Source organism: Eulemur rufifrons, chromosome 5 (genome assembly GCF_041146395.1).
Source record: "Eulemur rufifrons isolate Redbay chromosome 5, OSU_ERuf_1, whole genome shotgun sequence".
Classification (NCBI taxonomy): domain Eukaryota; kingdom Metazoa; phylum Chordata; class Mammalia; order Primates; family Lemuridae; genus Eulemur; species Eulemur rufifrons.
In genome coordinates, this window is record NC_090987.1 from 9,752,411 (window position 1) to 9,772,977 (window position 20,567).

The window sequence follows — 20,567 nt, forward strand, 5'->3', positions numbered from 1 at the left end:
TATTTGCTTCTCTAATGTCTAATTCCACACGACTGTTTCACTTCAATAATTTCCAACATTCACAATAATCTTTTCAACCTCAAATAATAATCTAATCTTTAAAAATTAATGGCAACTCTACTCAACAAATACAGCATCAACAATAACTTGAAGTGGCAACAACATGAGCACCCATGATGAAATACATGCATGTATATGACAATTACATCAAGACATATCTTAACTTCAGAGTTGCAAAGATGTACAAAAATGGGTCATGTGACGTACAATGTAACATATAGCTTTTAAATTAATTTTTATTATTTTTTATGTTCATCTGTCCAGTATTGAAAGAGGCACATTGAAGCTTAAATTTTACCCTCACCGTAAATGGAATCCTTTTATATATAAAATGATAGCATTTCTCTATTTTAATTTATGTCTTTAAAGTCTACTTTTTTATATTAATAGCTTGACACCTGCTGCCCTTTTGTTTAAATTTGCCTGATATATCTTTGCCCATCATTTTACATTCATATTTTGTGTCACTTTATCTGAGGTGTGCTAATTGAAAACTGCATTTGACAAAATACTGTTGTTCATTTCCAATCTAAAAGATTTTTGCCTTTTAATAGAAAAGTTACATTTAATTTTATCATTAAATTTACATAATTTAGTCTTATCTCTCTTAGCTGATTTTTTCCACCTCCCCACTGACCTTGGCAACGGCCTCCAGTCCCCCTTGGGGGCGGAGGAGCCTCAGCCTAACCCCAGGTGTTGTTTATTTTTAAAAGCCTACAGGTGTGAGGAAATGTTGATAAGGCTCTTAGACTCATCTCCAGAGTCACTGGGAGGGACAGGGGGATAACACTTGAATTAGTCACAGTGGCTTTCATCAGGGAGACCCCGCTGCCTGCAGGGGGGCCCCCAGGGCCTGGAACCTGGGGGTGAAACCAGTCTGTTGAATAGCCCGGCCCAGAGCGCTCTTCGAGAGTGCGCTGCCTGCATCGTCCAGGAGAGGGCGCTCCACGAGCAGCTTTGCCTCGCTTTTTCTGCAATCGTTGCTTTCTTGAAGTGGCAGCTTTTCCCATGCTTTTGCAATTTGTTAACATCTCCGGATTGTATCCCAGGCTGATTGACCTCGCCTGGTGAGGTTAAATGGGGCTTGATAACCAGCAAGCGTGGCGTGAAAAGCCCAGAAAGCTGAGTCTGGTTAACAGTCTCGTCTGCTCCCCTCGAGCCCTCTTTGCAGACCTAGGGGACCACAAGGTGGCTGCTGTGGTCTCTGCGAGCGTGGTCCGGACGTATTTTTCAGTGGCAGGGGACTCGTCGCTGTGTACCACACATTCCAAATCTGTGGGATCCCGCGTGGTACCCAGCTGAGGAAGAAGAGGGCGCTCTGAAGGAGGGCGCCCACCAGCCCGCGCTGCCTCGCTAAGCTCAGCAAGATCACCGCCTTCCTCCTGGAGGCGAGCTGGCCCAGTCTCCAAGGTCGCTCAAGGTCGCTGAGTAAAGTGACCTGGGAGGGCTCTGCACTCCCTTCCACCGGAAGCACAAGTCCCAGGGTTGTCAGAAACTCGCTGTGCCCGAGTCGTGCATCCCTGCCAGGGGCCGCTGAGCACTAGCAATAGCCCCCGGTGCAGCTCAGCTCTCCGCGTCGCTGTAGGACTGCGGCGGTGGCCGGGGCTGCCTCCCGCCTTCTGACAGCCCTCTGTCCGGGTCTCTCACGTGACGCCTGGGGTGAGCTTGGCTGGACAGTCCCGGGCTAAAGAGGAAGACCAGTGGTCCCCATTCAGGACTGAAAAGTTTATGTAAACAATCCATTAGCACGTCCCAGAGACAGCGCCTGCAGCACTGTCAGACTCTTGCAAATAAATGAAATATTAGCACCGCCATGAGTGCCCTGAAGGGCTTCTGGCTTTTTGCTTTTCCAAAAAGGCCGTTGTGCTTAATTGATCACCCTGTTCCCTTATGGATTTGACAGAGAGATAAAGAGGAAGAAAGAGAAAGAGACAGAGTGCCTGGAGCACATTCGGCTGTCACACTGGCCACACTGAAAGCAACAGTCAAGCCTTTACTCCCTTACTGTGACGGTAGAAGCAAGAGGCTACCGAGCGCATGGTGCCATTATTTACCCCCATGGAACAGCACCGGGCAAAGGAAGGACAGGTAGGGGGCTGTCTCACTGCCTAGGGAGCCCCAAACAAAAGGCTCCTGCCATTTTATGGACCCAGGAGCCAAGGGGAGGGACAGGGAAAGGCCTAGAAGTGAAAAGTACCAAGTAGAAGTACCAAGCATTGATGAGGATGCAGAACAACTGAAACTCTCATAAATTCTATTGGGAATGTTAAATGATACAACCGCTTTGGAAAGCAATTTGGCAGATTCTAAAAAGGTAAACATACAACTTCCCTATGAACCAGCTATTCCACTGAGAAATGAAGAAATATGTTCATACAAAGATAAACATATAAATGTTCATAACAACTTTATTTGCAATAGCCAAAATCTTGGTAACAACCTAAATGTTCATCAAAAGGTGAATGGATAAACAATTTATGGTACATCTACACAATGAAATATTATTTGCCAATAAAAATGGATAAACTATTGATACATATACAATGTGGATGAATCTCAAATAATTATATTGAGTGATAGGTATCATATCAAAAAGAGTAGATGATATATGTATAATTCTAGAAAATGCAAATTAATCTATAGTGACAGATCAATAGTTCCCTGAGCAGATCAGTGATTGAGATGGGGCAGGGAGGAATAAGAAGGAGGAATTACAGAGATACAAGAAGAAATTAGGGGTATGATAAATATGTTCATTATCTTGAATGTGGTGATGGTTTGTTTCATGGGCATACATGTGTCAGAACTTATCAAATTGTACATGTTACACATTCATTGTACATGTGAAGGTTATTCTTCATCAGTTATACCTCAATAAAAGTGTGAATTTTTAAAAATTAGAGGTGAAATGAGACCAACATTCACAGATGTACACTTTTCAGTTCTGTGGATTAATTTTTGGCCAAACCTGCTTTAGCAAACGTGGTCCCTGAAATGAATGTGGCCTACCAGAGAATAAACTCTAGTTTTTAATTTTAAGTTTTAAATTCTTAAAATTTTAAGAATAAATTCAAATAAAAGCTGTAATATGCACAGTTCATATAACTGTGAACTGTAAGTCAAAAGTAGAGTCAAGAGTAATCACTGTTCAGTTCAACTCATAACAGAAATAAGGCAGGCAGCAGTGAGGGTGGTGTACATGGTGACGTAAGTGGGCATGTAAATCAATGCAACCTCCTGGAGACCAATTTGCAAGAAGTCTCAAAATGTGCTGAATTGTTATCTAGTACTATTTTTAGGAATATTTACTTAAAAATATTAGCAATGTGAGCAAATATTTAGAATATTCAAAACAGTATATGATATAAATAATTGTAATTACCCAAACTGTCTCAAAGTAGATTCAATTATAGAAATCCAGCCCTATAGGAATACTATACACATTCAAATTGATAACCTGGAAAGATCCTGAGGAAGGTTTATAGTAAGGAAGTAAGGGTAGAAACAAGCTACAGAAGTATACAATTAACTTGTACTAAATGCTCATAAATTTATATTTGTATGCATAGAGAAGGATGCATGTCACTGTTAACAGCAATAATTCCTAAGTGCTAGAATTGTGGGTGACAAATTTTTTTTTTTGCATACTTTTCTATAGTTGTCAAATTGCTGCCACAATGCAAATTTTCTCTTGTGTTGTCAGAAAACTATAACACAGGGAGGTCTTCTCTTAAGCAAGGCATATGCACGAGCCATGTCTAAATATATATGATTAACTGGAGGGGTCTTTGTTTCCAAGAGTTGTTTTGTACGAAGATTCCTTTGGCCTTCTGTGTGTGTTTCAGAGGGAAGGGGGATGGGGAGGACAACATGGCACGTTTCAGAAATTTCCCTCTTAGCTCAGTCCTGAAGCTCACTTCAGAGCTGCTGAAGTTGTATCTGTGGGTTGTGGAAAGAAGATCTGAAGGAGCTGTTTTCATGAGAGACTATATGAGATAAGGGACGTGTCAAGCTGTCTGTGTGATGCTAATGGAAAAAGAGACACATCTCAGCTGTGTGTGAGACATGGCGTGGCCACAGCGTCCACTCTGTAGGGTTTACCTCTGGCTTTGTGTGCAGTGGGGCCCGGAAACTCACGTCCCCTGGTGAGCCTGTCAGTGGTGCTGGGCAGAGCTTGGAGATCACTGCAGGATGGAAGAGCACATCAAGGGCTGGCTGGTGAAGCCTTGGGATGCTCCTAATGATGCCCAAGGACAATGGGCACAGACTTTGGGTGAGCGCAGAGGCAATGAGAGGCACCCCAAACACTCCAAAACTAGCACCGCCTTCTCAGCCCTGACCTTCACGCATCTGAAGCCTCAGTTATTCTCAGTGGCTCTAGAATCTTCAGCAAAAACATTCACAAACTACCCAGGTGCACACACTTTATTTTGGCATTCAAGCCACCCCACCAATTCAGTCCCATAAGATTTTAATTAAGGCAAGGTAGGCAGAATAGAAAGAAGGACGTGTACAGCAATCACACCTCTCTACGGAGAACAGAATCTGCCACAGAACAAGATGCTGTTGGTTTTGTGATGCCTGATGAAGAAAAGGAAAGGGTGGTCTGCACAAAATCTTGGCTCTGGTCTGATGCACCGGGAATTTCTGACCACTGCGGTGGCCGCGGCCGCCTCTGTGCCTTCCTCATTAACCTCCACAAAGCACTTGTGGGCGACCTTGGACACTGGCACGTTCTTCTTAGTTGACATTCCAGAAAAGTCAGCCTTGGCTTCTTCAAAAGCGTCAGTCATTCCTAAACTTCTAAGGAAAGACTCCAAGTCATAACTCTCCTCCAGCTTTAGTCTGGGAAGGAAAACTTGAACTTTACTCCTCGTCATCTTTTCTGGATTTGTCCAGGCTCTGAACTTCTCATATGTAAGTGTTTGTTCCACCTGGAATAAGAGCCAGATCTTCAAATCTAGGTGACAATAGCCTGGCACCTACCCGCCCACTTATTACACACCCACCCCCATGATAAGCAACTACATGGTGAGTTCTGGTCCAAGAAAACCCACAGATATTTTGTTTGTTATGAACACACCAAGATGTTCCCCAAAATTCTTGTCTTTTCCCTGTCTTATGTATATGAGTAGAAGAGCTGAAAATACCTGAGATGGGTAGAAATTTTTAATAAAAACAATCTGCACCAAACTGATTATATTAATATTCATGCAGTATGCATTACTGTGAGTGGACGAGATTGCTTCACAAAAGAAAGACAAAGAGCATGGCTGGGAAGTCTGATTCTGAGTTGAACCAGGGGCTACTCAGGGTTGAATAGGGGAGGACCAGGTGTCACCTGAATGTGATAAGAGGTGTGAGAGGGGAAAGGAGAGCAGAAATGGGGAATTCAAAGAGACTGTTGCTTCTGGAATCCTTGTTTGACTTCTGCCTGTCCTGGAGTTAGCTTCAAATCTTCCAAGACCCATCACCTATTCTCTTTATCCATAAGGAAGAAGCAGACAAAGGAGAGAGGACTTCCACTTGCATCTCCCCTTCCCTTTGCCGACTGGAGTCCAGAGGAGCGCTCCTCCCCAGTGACGGTTGTTTTGACTTTGGCTCTGTTTCTAGACTTTCCTATTTTTTTTTCATAAGTGGAAATGACACATGTCATCCTCAATTTATACCAAAAGCTTTCTGATTCCATAGAGAAACCAGGGAAATCAGGCAGCCCCACCCTCAACATCCTGTGCATTGGTGTGCTGGGGCTGGCTCCTATCAACTGTCAAACCCTTGGCAGCTTAAAGTCAGCCATGGTGGGAGTATTTACACCAGGGGAAGAAGAAAACTTTATAAATGAAGGCTTCCCCCACCTCCCAGAGAGGTGCTTACTAGCACACTATTGGATCTGCATCTCCTACCTTGCAAGTTTATTTTGTCCCTTCCTGGACTCTGTTCCTTTTCTGTCACAGTAAGACTTCTCTCTCCTCACGTCTAAGGTAAATTTCCCATCTGCACTTTGGACCCTTGCTATTCAGAATGTGGTCCACGGACCAACAGCAACTGCATCGCCTGGAATCTTGATAGAAATGCAAAGTCTCAGGCCACACTCCACTCATTCAAGAGCTGCATTTTAACAAGATCCCCAGGATCTTATACCCACATTAATGTTTGAGAAGCACTTCCCTGATCAATTACTGCTTTTCTTTTAGGACTTTTGTTCAATAATTATTGGGCCCTCAACTAGCCCCTCCATTCAGAATAAAGAACATTGTTCTCACATTTTTGGAAATCTCTCTTAGTTTCATCAAATCTTGTCCACTCCTAGATAGGCACTCAATAGAAATGCATACATATGTTCACCAAAAGATTCGCAGCAGTGTTCACCCAGAACTACTTGCAATAACTCCAAATTGGAAACTCCTCAAATGCCATCTGGTAGATGAGCGCAAAAGAAATGAGCTCAGCTGGACTTTATAGACACTCAGATTCATCACCCAGGGCTCACCACGGCAAGATCGGTGTCTTCGTCTGGGAGCAGAATGACCATGCTCAGCTCCTCCTCTGTGTACGGCAGCTCCAGGACCTGGGTGTGCACCTCCTCCACGTACCCCATTTTAAATTTCGCTTGCTTAAACATCATCTGCACTGTCTTTTTCTCCTAATACAAACATGAAATTAAAATTAGAGTACCAAAAAATGAGCACAGTTTACCAAAACTAAGATACATCTAACTCACAGAACCCCTAGGCACATATATTAATTATTTCTGCACATGTAAGCTGATAGATATAAAATCTTCATTAGTACGTTGTAGTATTGAATAGAACACGCAATTGTTCCAGCAGATCAAATATCACCAGGTGAGAGAGAATAGCTTGGCCAATGTAAAAGAACATAAATCTCTACATTGTTTTTGGAAGAAGCTATATTTGGTTTTTTGAGAAGATTCATAGAGAAGCATTCTCATGGCCTTATAATTAAAAAGTAGTTATCCAGAGTAAGAGGAACATTAATTAACTAACAACCAGGCCCTTGGGCTGAAGGATCTGTTTAGATAGAAAAGATGTTCAGCCAAAGGGAGTTATGTTTTTATTCTGAAAAGTTTCCCAGTTTTATAATTGGTTTTATGGCCTTAGTTTTCCTGGGGAAGGGACCTTGACAATATGTGCAAGTTCAGCTGTTTTTAAAGCTTGAGTCAAATATATTTTTAACTCTCATGTCTTCATGCAATATGTTATTATCAGGTTGATGAAAGTGAAATCCCAGGCTAACAACTGTTGGCCTTCAACCATTATCATTTTCAAAACAAAATGCAGAGAAGTGTTTTTAAAGTTAGTCTTAACATCTGCTAACATTTTTTTCTTGTGTTCAGCATTGTATAGCCTTGAATTTTAAGGCAATAAATAGGCATAGTTTCCACTAACACTGCAAAAAGGTATCTAAGTAAATAAAAACCATGAAGGCATAACACAAATATAATCCCAAGGCTTAGAGGAAATTTTCCTCCAATCCAAATCATAGGACCAGAGATGAAAGATATATCTGACCAAAGATGAAAAAACAAAACTATCAATACAAAAATTATTTTCATTTCTCTGCTTTTCACTCCAATTAAACATATTCAAACAGCATTACATTCATTCAGGAATAGATTAAGAATCAAGATAGTGTGAAATAAATTATTTATTTTTTCCACTCATAATCTTTCCCATCATATTACTTTAAGAAAGTAGCAGTATATGAAAAATATTTCCCTACCTTTTTGGTTTTAAAGAGCATTCCCCTTGTATACTTTCTGTCAAACTGCTCATTCCACTTTCCCTTGAAATAGATGGCGTTCACGAGGACCAACTTAGTCAGTGAATGAACTGTCCCAGGAGCCAGCACCTCTGAAATCTTACCTGTAAAGAACATGAGAGAAGTTTATTGCCATTGGGGGGGGGGGCGCCAATAAGCACTATTGTGCAAAAATCCCCTTGATATATAAAGCCAAGCCTTGGTTAAGAGTCAGGTTGGGGTCCCATCTTTCTGGCCACCTGGTAAATTGGGGTGATGGTGTTTAGCAATGTGGTCACACACAGGGTACCTTTTGCCCTTAAACAACAATCTTGAAGTACGTAGGGCAAGTATCATTTTGCCTTCAATTTGTGGATGTAGAAATTCAGGATCAGAGCATTTGCCTGACTTTTTGCCAAGTTCACACAGGTGGCAAGTGGCTGAGCTAAGAAAATAACCCACGAGTCTTGATTCTCACTACAGGACTCTCAACCTTAGCCCTATAGCATCTTAACCACACAGCTACTGGCATGTTAAGCCAGATAATTCTTTGTTATGGGGGCTGTCACCTGTGCATTACAGGATGCTTAACCAGAAGCACTTCCTTCAATTGTGACAGACAAAAATATCTTCAGCCATTGTCAACATCGACTGGAGGGTACCCCCCTCACCCCCCAGTTGAAGATCACTGCTCTATGCCAATCTTCAGATCTCATTTGGTTAAGGAGCAGCTCCCAAAGGATGGGGGAGCACAGATCTCTCGCTGGGAGGGGGAAGGCAACCTGAAAGGAGTGACTGGGGGAGAGGAGTTAGGGGAATGGAGTAGAAGCTGAGTTGTCCAATGATAGGAGGAACAAGGTGATCTCCAAGGTCTCGCCAGCTCTAATGTTCTTGGTAAAAGTGCAGGTGGTCGGCCTAAAGGAAGGAAGGAAGAGCTCTGGAGAAGTAACAGGTATAGAAGGGCAAAGTGTGCGGAAACTTCCTCAGGTGACTTAGTGTTGGATCAACTGGAGAGTAAGAGGCCACTGGACAGATGACGTATGAAACCATGTAAGGCTCTTCCCTCCCCATGGTAATCATTTTATAATCATCTTTCAGTATAATCAGTTGGGCATTGCTGCTGCCCAACACATGTACCATAAAGATCGAGTAGATCAAACAATGACTGCTTGGTTGGCACTTGAAACAAGTGACTTAATTTCTCCAATTTTTAGAAGTATATAAATCATTTGTTATGTACTTAGGGGGCTTAAAAGCATGCCCCTTCCCCCCCATACTCAAGTCAAAAATTGGCAGAACTATTTCTGGTGGGATAGAGTAGGGTCTGGACGGGGATGTTGCAGGCTCCACGTTAGCTGCACCTCCGGAAACTGGAGCAAATTCACAGAGGGCCACACTGTGAAAGCAAATGCAGCTATGGCCATGTTAGAGAGGAGGGAGAGGGCTGCAGATCAAACTAGTGAGCTGTTCGCATCACCACAGGCAGATGTCACGGTGACAGGAAATGCTGCTGTATCTAAGCTGCAACCTAATTGAATGTCATCCTTCCTCAGAGCATGGGAGGACCCCCAAGATAGAAGACAAACAAGGCTCCCAAGAGGAAACATTTTTCAAAGATTTTCCAGAACAGTCCAGAGGGGAGGGTTTTAACATTAGGCTTAAGAATTTTTTAAAAATCACTGCTTCATAATCTGGTAAGCCCAAGATAAATAACAGATTGCATTTGCATCGCTGACCTGAAAACCCAGGAAACACATACAAGCAGGCCATGGTAACAGGTCACAGTGGCCACACCGTAGAGGTCCAGTCCCAGCCAATCCCAGCCTCATTCCATTGTAATTCCAAGTCCACTGAAATGAAAACCTCTTACCTTCAGTCCTTTCTGTCACCCAGTCATTTATGTGTTTCCTACATCCTTCAGTATCTTTAGCAAAGGACACTTCCTCCAGCTCTGCCTGATAGAACTTCTGACAGGATTCCTTAAAGGTCTGAAAACACAAAACATTAAACCAAAGGTTCCCGCAACTATGAAAACAATTTTTTTCCCTCTTAACACATGTTTACCATAAATGCTTGCACAGGTCACACCGCTCTTTAAGATGTATTCATGCAATTAACAAAAATGTCTGGGCCACCTACTCGCACCTGACACTTTGCAAGGTGCTTGGCTTGAGATGGCTCAGAGCCTGGTGAGAAAGGCAACGGAGACACGCAGACACTTACAAGATGTCACGGCTGTCACCATCCATGCACAAAACAGTCCAGGAATGCCCCTTTCAAACAGTCTTCATTGACTTTGGTTTTCTGTTTCCCCCACTACGCAGTCTAACTCTCTTTTACTGATTTTTGTATCACCACCAACCACAGTATCTGAAACATATTTTTTGAATGATTGAGAGCCTCCATAGGGGAACTAGATTGTCAAGAAACTGTGTAGATCTGTAAGTGGACAAAGAGGGACACAGCATTTTAGATCTAAGTCACCATGGTTGATTGGGAGGATATGGAGCAAAGAAGGTCCTCCAAGGGTGAAGTGTGATGGGCATGGATCATAGTGTGTGTGCCAGTGAGTACATGTGTGAGTGTGTGAGCATGCATACATGAGTGTGTGCATGTGTACACATAGGTAAGTGCTGTGCATATGTGTGTGTAGACTGTGTGCATGTTTTTGCATATGTGCATGTGTACACGTGTGTGTGTGTGTGTGTGTGTGTGTATTTGTGTGTCAGGGAGAAGATTTGGGAAAACATAGTGCCAGAGGATGAGCCTTGAAATGTAAGTTGGGGTCTAATCAGAAAAGGACTGTACCCAATACATTAAAATCCAGATAACTCACCCCACAAAAACCTGGCTTCAGACATAATGTACCTGGCAATTGGCTCCCATCCTCTGACCATTCCCTGTTCTCAAGGTCACCTAAATTTACTTCCTCCTCTGAATCACCATTGGCATTGTTTGGGCTCAAACTCTGGCTGTATCTTCTACATTATTATTAATCGCTTCTAATTAGTCTTTCCAAGTCCAGCCTGGTCCTTTCTTCTGTCCCCTAAATCCACATTACTGACAGAAGAGTAGTCTTTCTAAAATGAAAATCTGTTCATAAAGCTGAGGTTTTTAAATCTGGGTAGATTCTATTTACTGCAGCATACAATTTCAAAGTTCCCTAGTCTAGTCACAGCTTGCCATAAAGCAATGAAGTCCAAAAAATTATGCCACATAATATGCTGTCTTGAAATTAATTTTTTAATTTCTACCAAAGAAAGAGGATGTAGAAGGAAGGAGGAGCTAAGCTACGGAAAACAGTGGTGGTTGGTTCCCTGTGTCCCTGAACAGTCAAAGATCAGGCTGGTGTTCAGAAATGAACATTGATCTACCCAGGAGACTTCTGAGATCCAGGATCATCTCCACAGGTAGGTAAGCCCAGAACAGGCAACTTTCATGGGGCAGCTCCCAACAGTGGCTAGGACAGGAATATCTTACATCAGAATCCTCCAAACTCTCAGTCACTAAGATGGCTAAGCTTGCTGATATCATTTCATTAATTTCAAGACAGCATATTACGTGGCAAAATTTTTTGGACCTCATTGCTTTATGGCAAGCTGTGACTGAACTAGGGAACTTTGAAATTGTTATACTGTATGCTCTGCTCTTCTATAGTTTTTACCTTATTTTCAATTTCTTTTACATCAGCATGTGAGTACTACTTACTGGAAGAAAATCACACGTTTTTTCTCCAAAGAGTCTGTTGGCAATTCTAAGCGAGTACTGAGAGCCAGTTTTGTTAATTTCAGCGAGAAGCGACTGGAAACCTTGGTGAACATCTTCGTCTTCATTCAAACAAAGTGCCTGGGAATAGAAAACAACTCCAGCTTTTAACATTGCCATTAACACTCCCCCAAAGGACTATCTCCAAACAAATCTCTGTACTAAAAATCGCACAGGATACTATCTTAAAAGGAGTTTGGTTTAATTGTCTAGAGCGGGGTTTCTCAATCTGAGTGCTGTTGACATTTGGGGATGGATACTTTGTCGTGCATTGGAGGATGTTTTGCAGCATTTCTGGTCTCTGTCCACTAGATGTCAGTAGCACCTCAGGTATGAGAAGTAAAACTCTTCAGCTCTCCTCAGGTGTTTCCAGTGAGGCAAAATCCTCACCCCTGGTGAGAACCACTGATCTAGCAGATTTATCCAGGCCAGCAAGGCCGTGTGCAGTAACTCAGGAGGGAGCAGACCAGAAAAAAGGAGGTAGCTGGGATGAATCTAACATGACCCAGGGAATGCAAAAGAGAGCAGAAATAAAAATGTCCCATCTGCAATTTTACAGACGTTCTCCACACCAGATTATGATTTATAGTTTGCCTTACTTATCAAAGTTGTGATTTTGCCAGAATGTATTGATGATTTTACCTACAGAAAATAACTTTATGACTTGATTTCTCCCATCAACGTTAGAGGAGATGAAATGTCCTACACAATTCACCTTTCTACCCATGTCTGCCCATTCTCCATCACCGAGGTGCCCCTCCTCCCGCCTGCCAGCCACACAGGCTTTCACCAGCTGGAGTGAAAGGATGGAAAAACCTGCTCCATGGAAGCACAAAAGGAACATGCCGTGTTCTTCCTTTGCATCAGGCACACATACCTGGGACATCTGGGCTGCGGTGTTTCCTTCTGCTCCCAACAAGACCATGGCCAGGGCAGAGGTTATGCTCAGAGGAGAGAAGAATATGTTTCGACAGTTGTCCTCTTCCCCCAACATTTTAAATAAGTTGATGGCAAAAGTGCCATTTGCTTCACAGATATCATCCATCAGGGAAAGTCTGGATCAAAGGCACAACACAGAAGCACATCAGCCGAGCCCTCCCATAGTCATGCAGTCAGCAGACACCGAGTGTGGAAGGAAGAATGACTGCAACCCACAAAACTTCCACTCCTAATCCCTGAAATCTGTGGCTATTATCTTACTTGGCAATGGGGACTTCGCAAATGCAGTTGGAAATCTTGAGATATGGAGATTATCCTGGCATATCCTTGTGGGCTTAATGGAATCACAAGGGTCCTTTTTAGAGGGAGGCAGGAGGGTCCGAGTCAGAGAAGGAGACGTGACAATGGAAGCAAAGATCAGAATGATGTGGGGACACTGACCAAGGAATGAGGCCACCTCTAGAATCTGGAAAAGGGAAGGACATAGATTTTTCTCCTATGAGCCTCCAGAATAAAACACAGCTCTGCTGTACCGTTTTGGACTTACCACCTCCGGAACTGTATGATGATAAACTCCTGTTGCTTTCAGACACTAAATTTGGGTACAGTATTACAGCACCAATAGGAAACTAAAGCACTGGTTTATTTGCAAAACAGCCAATCCCAGGGCCCATGGCAGTACCACTCTTAGCAATAGTGGTGCAATCACCCTTTGACAGCTGTGTACCCCCTACCTTAGTGTAACCGTGGCCAACATACCTTGGTGCCAGGCACCATTCTCAGCACTTTCCATGTATCATCTCATTTAACCCCAACAACACGTTGAGGTCAGTGCAGTTATTGCCCCACTTTAGGAATGAGAAGAGTGAGTGAGGTTTACTGGCTAAGTTCATTCCAGATCCCTCAGATAGTCACCAACGACTGGAACCACAGTTCAATTTCAGAGCCCAGATTGTTGATCATTATACAACACCCTCCCCCGCCCCCGTTGCTGTTGCTGCTAGTTCTCTTTCAGTTTGGTGTCTCTAACGTAATTTATAAAGAATGTTCTAAGAATTATAAATAATTCTTTATAAATAAAAACCATTTCTGTCATCATGTCCTGAGAAACAGTTAGATGGATTTCACCAAATTTGGAGGGTTTATTTGGGATAGTCTGACCTAAAATATGGGCTACTGGGAAGACAAAGAAAAATATTACTTTTCAGGGTGACTTCAAAAAGATACCCCATATTCCATAAGTGTTGCTGAAAGTGGGTTGGGGACCTGGAAAGAAAGCACATGGGCATGGATAGAAAATATGAAGCCTAAATCTTGTCATCTGGTAAATACTTTGAATTGGGTGCATTGATTTTGGATCCACCCTGGCCAAGAGCCTTAGAATGACTAAATTGTAATCAAGCGAAACTTGACTAAATAAACAAACTTCAACAGGCTTCTTCCTGCCCTGTTTTCCTTTTTCTTAAAGCATTTAGTTTAGAAAACTTGTAATTGTAAATTCTTTATCTGTCCCTTTGAGATGTAAATCTTTTTAAAGACTTCTTGCCAGTTCTACATTCCAGGACAAGCGTTTCTCAAGGGCCTGGGAGCCATCCCTTTGAAATGTAATCATCGGTTGTTGCATCTACTAACCAGTCTCTGTGGGAGGGAGGGAGGAGCCCAACATAGGCAGACACCTTGCTTCAAGTGGTAAAAAGTTATGCCAGCTTAATATTAACTATTACCATTAATTACTTGTTTATTTCTATTAAACCTTATAGAAACCTGGGCTATCATTTCAAGACGTAAATTTTTGGCTGAGGAATTGGCAGGTGCAAAGAATGTGCCAGGAAGAGCATGGTTTGCTTGGGGCCCAGGGGAGTGGAGGGCATGGTTTCCTATGAGCAGACGCAGTAGTGAGACAGGATGGGCCCCTTATGCCAGGTTTAGGAGTTTGAACTTGAGCTCATAGTCTGGAAGGCCATGCATGGTTTTTAAACAAATGTCTTACATGAGTATGTTGTGGTTTTAGAAAGACGGCATGCTCACCATTTGGTGTGGAAAAAGACTGGGGAACTGGCTGGTGGACCACTAACCATGGGCCAGTGACTAATGAATGCAGAGGAAACACCTGCAGTAGAGTAGTGGGAGATGGAACTGCCAGGCAGAGTGACTGCTCACAGAGGGACACAGCGCAGGAGGGGTCAAGGAGCATCCTGAGGCTCCTAGCTAAATTCATACTTAGGGTGGGCCATGAACCATAAGCATCTTCCATGAGGAGCCAGCTTGGAATGGGGAAGGTGATACATTCCACTTGAGATGTGTGGAACACACCATACCAGCTGAACCTGTAGCAAAGCCCAGATATGTTTGTAAATATAGGCAGGAACTTGAGATGAGTAGAGGTTCTAGAGCCAGAGACTGGGAGTCATCAGCATCCCGATTCCGGGAGCTTCTATCTGAATGGATGAAATTACTCAGAACGTACAATGTAGAGAAAAATTCATCTAATTCTGGGGAATTTCCAGTATTTGGAGATAGTAAAAGGAAGAACCAAAGAGACTGCGACCCAGTGATCAGGGACATGCTGGGAGAACTGGGAGGGCGGGTCTGCCCCGCCCAGGGGGCCGAGGGAAGGGAGCCTCCTCCACGCCCAGCCCAAGCAGGGAGGCTGCGGCCGGAGGACGGGACAGCAGCACTCGGTGAGGCAGGCTGGGCCTGGGGCAACCTCCGCCCAGCAGAGGGCAGCAGCTAGAGGACTGCGCAGCTCCTGAAGTGAGGGATTGATTCGAGTAACTAAGGAGACTAGAGTGGCTGCGCCGTGAGGGAGGAAGTAGGTGGAGAAGCAGTTTTGTTTTTTTCCCCAAGTTGAGGGGAGGCAGCCAATGAAGAAGAAATATGGAACACACTGAAAGATGAAAAGAAAGGAGGGAAAGAGGGGGAGAGAGATTGAGAGAGAGCGCAGGACCAATGAGCTGTATCGCAGAGGGATGGCTTGTGTGCGGGAGGCAGAAGCCACCCGGCACCTCCCCGGAAGCCGCCCGCGGCTCGCAGCAATCCCAGAAGGCCGCGCGCGGGTCGCGCCCCCGCCTTCCTTCCGCACCCGCGGCTCCTCCCACTCGCCCTCCCCAAAGTTCGCCCGCATCTCGGGCTTCAAAACTGCAGGCTGGTGTCCCTGCCACGCCCACCCCGTTGGCAAACCCCAGGGCAGTGGTGTAGGCGCCTCGCGGGCAGAGCACGGACACGGCCTCCCCGGCCCCGCTCCTGGTCCCCGGCGGGTCTCCGTGCCGCGCTGCTTCCCCCGGCCTGCGGCCCTCCGCAGACTCACGCAGGGCCCGGGCAGCGCCGAGCTCGGGGCTCCTGACGCGGCTGGTGCCGCGGAGACCCCTACAGCCCCTTCGGCTCGCCTTCCCGGTTACCCGCCGTCTTTCTCCTAGTTCTCTCTTTCCTGCCTCTGGCTCCTGCCCCTGCCTTCCTCCCTCCCGTTCCTCTCTCCCGCGCTCCCCCGAAGCTCCAGGGAAGTGGTATCCGGGTGGGAACCGAGGACCCCCGTGCCTCCCCCTCCCGGTACCTGGGAGATTCCTGCTGCTGCTGCCGCCGCTGCTACTATTCCTGTTTCGTGGATGCTTGACATCCGCATTGATCAAGGGCAAGGCTTCCGGGCAAGTGACTCAGAACAGTCTGATTGCACTGGCCGGTGCAATGTTGTCTCCGAATACCCAGTGCCGGACCCTGGGAGGAGCCTGAGCCTCGCATGGCATCCTTTTGCGCTGGCCAGAGGCGGGTGGCTTCTGCAGATGGCTTGGAGGTGACGCGGGAGAGGGCCGGTGCCTGCTCCTGGGAGGGTGGTAGTGGAAGGCTTTACCCAATAGATTGGTTTGTTTTTCTGGGTTAGTATGTGCAGTATTCGTGTTTGGTGCGTGTATGCAAGAGCAGTTTCAAAGCTGGAACTTAACTCTGAAATTCAACTAAAAGCAAAACCAGAGGTTAAAGTTGCTGAAGTAAGCGGTTTTCAAACTTCTGGCGGGACACCCATCAACACGATTTTTGACGGGCATCCCCAGTTGATCTCTATGGATTTAGATGGGATAATGTACTAAATACTAACTTGTGAATGCTATAAGACACATTAAACAGAAATTTAAAAGAATGAAAAAGAAAAACGTTTTTATTAAAAATACACATTTTTGTGCTCACAGAAATTTAAAAATTTAAAAAGAGCAATGTGATTGAATACATGTGTGTTTGTTTTTATCTTAGTATAATGCTGTGAAATACAGCCAGCCATTCGAAGACCAGGTTTTAAATTTGGCTTATTTCTAAATTCGGATTTGTATCTAGCATAGGAGAAAGGCTCTCATGAGTTGATTTAGACGGAAAATGGAGTAAAGGTAGCATTGGTTGTACTTACTAAATCTTGACACTTGGTTTTCAATCCATATACTAATTAAAGATTTTTTTCATTAAAATTTAACTAGTAAAAATATGTCCTTTTGAAAACCAGTTGTTTTTACAAACCAATTTTTTTAATGTTGTACTTTTTACATTTCTAAGTTTGAAGCCCACCACACCTCTTCTTTTTGAAAGATTTTTATGAAGGTTAGAAATTACATTTCAAAGTTTTTTAAGCATCCATATTTGATAGTTTTAACATCTTCTTAAGCAACAAAGTTATACAATTATGGAAAAATATCCAACAGATATTCTCAAAATGATCACTCCAGACTCTTTCAAAAAGTAATTAATTTATCATTCATGGATAAGATGCACCTTTGCCTGAAAGGCAATCAATTGTATTTTTTCAAAAATATTTTCTAGGCATTCAACTACTGTTAGCCCCTTATCATCACAGAAGAGGTCAGCATATTTGGAACAGTGGCCTTTTAAAAAATAAAAAATATGCAGCTATATAATTAACTCCCCTTTTAAAGCACTTTTTAATGAAATAATAAGCAAGCCTCAGTGTTTCTCAAAAGATACTGATGGCTGCTATGCTGCTTATTACAAAGTATTATAAAAGTTCTGCTATGTAAATTTCCAGGTTATTTTTTAGAATCACAGTGATACCATCTGGTGGCATGCATCCCTTGTAATACCTTGGTGGAAGCAAAGGCATGATGCTACTGTCAACCCTGTTCATTATGAAACAGTGCTTCCCAGTTCCTGTGTGGAGGTTCAAAGAGCCAAGTTTCCATTTAAACCCAAGTATCCCCAATTCTGAAGTTTGTACTGTTCTCTTCTAGAGAGGAAATGGAAAGTCTACATAGGGATCAGAGATAGACACAGACAGTCAGGTTTAGAGTATCACAGACAATTTTGAAGAGCAATCCTTGCCACCTCAAGTTTATATTAGACCCCTACTTTTCAGAGGTTCTTTTCAGAAGGTTCTTACTCCGGAAAAAAAAAAAAAATCTTAAAGGAACCTCAGCTGTGACACATCTTTGACCATGATTGGGATAAGGAGCACACAGGGATTACTTCTCAAGGCAGGTGGTGGTAAAGGGAAGGTGTTAATCTGAAACACATGTACCTCTAGGGATTCCTCTTTACTCCCACTATGGAGGAGTGACCAACTGTCCTCTTTAGCTGATCTCGTATATCTACCCCTCTGTTTTAAGAAGTAAACCTCCTCCTTCCAGGATGTGGTTGCTCGAGTTACCTTTCTCCCATATCTTGAATCTCTTCAGTCCTTTGGAAAGTGTTCTTAGCTCATTAATTTGATCAATATCTCCCATATTAAAAAAAAAACTATGCTTTCTTTACTTTTAATACCTGTAACTACTGCCCTGCTTTTTCATCCTTCTGTTCACAGTCAAGTTTCTTAATAAAAAGTTTATACATAAACTGTTGTCTTTTTTCACTTTTGAGACACTCTTCACTGCAGTTTGACTTCCACCCCAACATTCTCTGACATTACTCCAAGGTCACCAATCACCTTCTAATTGCCATAGCCAAAAGGTATGTGCCAGGTCTTATTTTATATTTGTTGGTAACCTCTAGCCCTTTCGTGTTTGGCCTTCCCTGGGTGTCCAGAGCACTATTCTTTCCTGGTTCCTTCACTTTGTCTACAGATTCCTTTCCTCCCATGCTAAGCCTGCACTTTTCATACTATAATATGTTCTTCTTATGTGACCTCAGCTATATCCATATGTTCAAGTTTCAACTTTGCTGATTTCATCCAATGTGGTGGTGGTGGGCTTGGGGAGGTGTTTGGGTCATGGGAGCAGATCCTTCATGGAAGGCTTGGTGCTGTTCTCAGGGTAGTCGGGGAGTTCTCATTCTGGTGAGACAGAATTATTAATAGTTCCCACAGAATAGATTCGTCCCCCAAGTGTAGGTTGTTAGAAAGCAAGCTTCCTTCTGTTTGGCTCCTCTTCACTCGTGCCCACTTCCCGTCTGCCTTTCTATGCCACATTTTGACACGGCACAAAAGCCAGGCAGATGCTATTGCCGTGCTTCTTGTACATGAACCATGAGCCAGATTCATTTGCAGCAACATGAAATGGACTAACGCAATGTTTATATTAAAATGTCTAGATTATTATCAAAACCAAAGCAAGCAATGAAAGAGAAGTGTTGTGGAGCACTTGTTGGCCAAGGAATATGTAGAACCCAGTGGACCTAAATTTGAAAAGCATTACATTAATTATGCCTGGTTTTATATTCAAGGAATTTATGAGGGAAAAAAACATGATAGGATATTACCTGGTAACTGCCATTAGTGCCTCAATAGCGCATTGCCATCCTCTCCATTAATTCCAAGGATGCTATCTGGAAGTATTAAGTAATGAAGAGTTGGGTAGCAATTAAGGAGGTCTCTTTGGCTTCTGAGTATATTTTTTCCTTTGATTGGAGGTACCACAGATAGGAAAGATGGGAGGGAAATAGAATTCCTTGACATCCTCTCAATCTGACATGTCAATAGGGTGAATATACAAGCTGGTTTTCCACAGACAGTGCCCATTTATACTAGTTGTTCTGGTGCCCTGTCTGGTTCAGCATTTATCTCAGAGTTTTCATTTTTAATGGAGCATTTTTTTTCTACAAGTTGCATTAACTCAAGACAGGGTGGGTGTGATAAACCTGCACTTTGTACTTTAGGCTTCTGCCATAGTCTTTTCAGATAGTGTGTGAGATGCCTATGCAGTTACTTCAGTCACCGTCCACTGGAGACAGAAGTCACATCAGTTATTTGAACAGGGGAGAACTGATATAAAGACTAAATAACTAATAAAAGGTGTTTTTCAAAAAAGACTCTAATGGGAACTGAAGTGGCAGATGCAAAAGAGTAACTGCTATCTCGTGGCTGGGAGTGAGTAGACAATGAAAGACCTAAAGACTTAGGAGAGGACATATGCTATGGACTGAATTATGTCCCCACTAAATTCTTATGTTAAAGCTGTAACCCCCAATATGATGGTATTTGAAGATGGGGCATTAGGGAGGTAAATTAGGGTTAAATGAGGTTATGAGGGTGAGGCCCTCATAATGGGATTAAGGGCATTATAAGAAGAGGAAGAGAGAGAGAGATTATTCTCTGCCATATGGGGACACAGCTAAAGGGTAGCTGGCCTTTTGCAAGCCAGAAAGAGAGCCTTCACCAGAAACCGAATCTACTGGCACCCTGATCTTGGACTTCTCAGCCTCCAAAACTGTGAGAGGTGTCTTATTTTGTTGGCCCCCCCAAGCCCACTCAACTCCCGGGGTGGGTTGAGAGGTGTCACTGTCCGCTCCTGCTTCCCGGCTCCTGCAGGGGGAGTCAGGCCCGGATGCTCATCCCCTAGCTCCCCGCCCACTCCCCTCCCGCCCCACCGCCCCGCCCCACCGCCCCGCCCCAGCCAGGACCCGACCGCGGGAAGAACGGGAGGCAGGGGACGCGTGGGGAGCCCGGGGAGGCGCGCTGGTTTCGCCGGCTCCCGCACTTTCCCTAGGCGCTGGAGCCCATAACCTGATGCCCGCGTTTGAGAGCAGCGCCCAAAGCCAGACGCCTGCCCCAAATTCTCGGCTCCGCTGTCAGGGCCCGAGTGGCAGGGATGGAGACGACTGAGCCGCTGGCGGCAGAT

At 43.9% G+C, this 20,567-nt stretch overlaps 1 protein-coding gene across 1 annotated transcript; it reads right to left on the bottom strand.

The window, feature by feature from the left end:
- Positions 1-4,497: 4,497 nt before the first annotated feature.
- Positions 4,498-16,099, bottom strand: SERPINB8 (serpin family B member 8). The gene is made up of 7 exons (XM_069467885.1): positions 16,076-16,099; positions 12,464-12,641; positions 11,530-11,667; positions 9,692-9,809; positions 7,804-7,946; positions 6,551-6,703; positions 4,498-4,994 (listed from the first exon to the last, which is right to left on the bottom strand). Exons 2-7 carry the CDS (start codon positions 12,629-12,631, stop codon positions 4,590-4,592), a joined length of 1,125 nt encoding a protein of 374 aa, XP_069323986.1. The 5' UTR covers positions 12,632-12,641; positions 16,076-16,099; the 3' UTR covers positions 4,498-4,589.
- Positions 16,100-20,567: the final 4,468 nt, after the last annotated feature.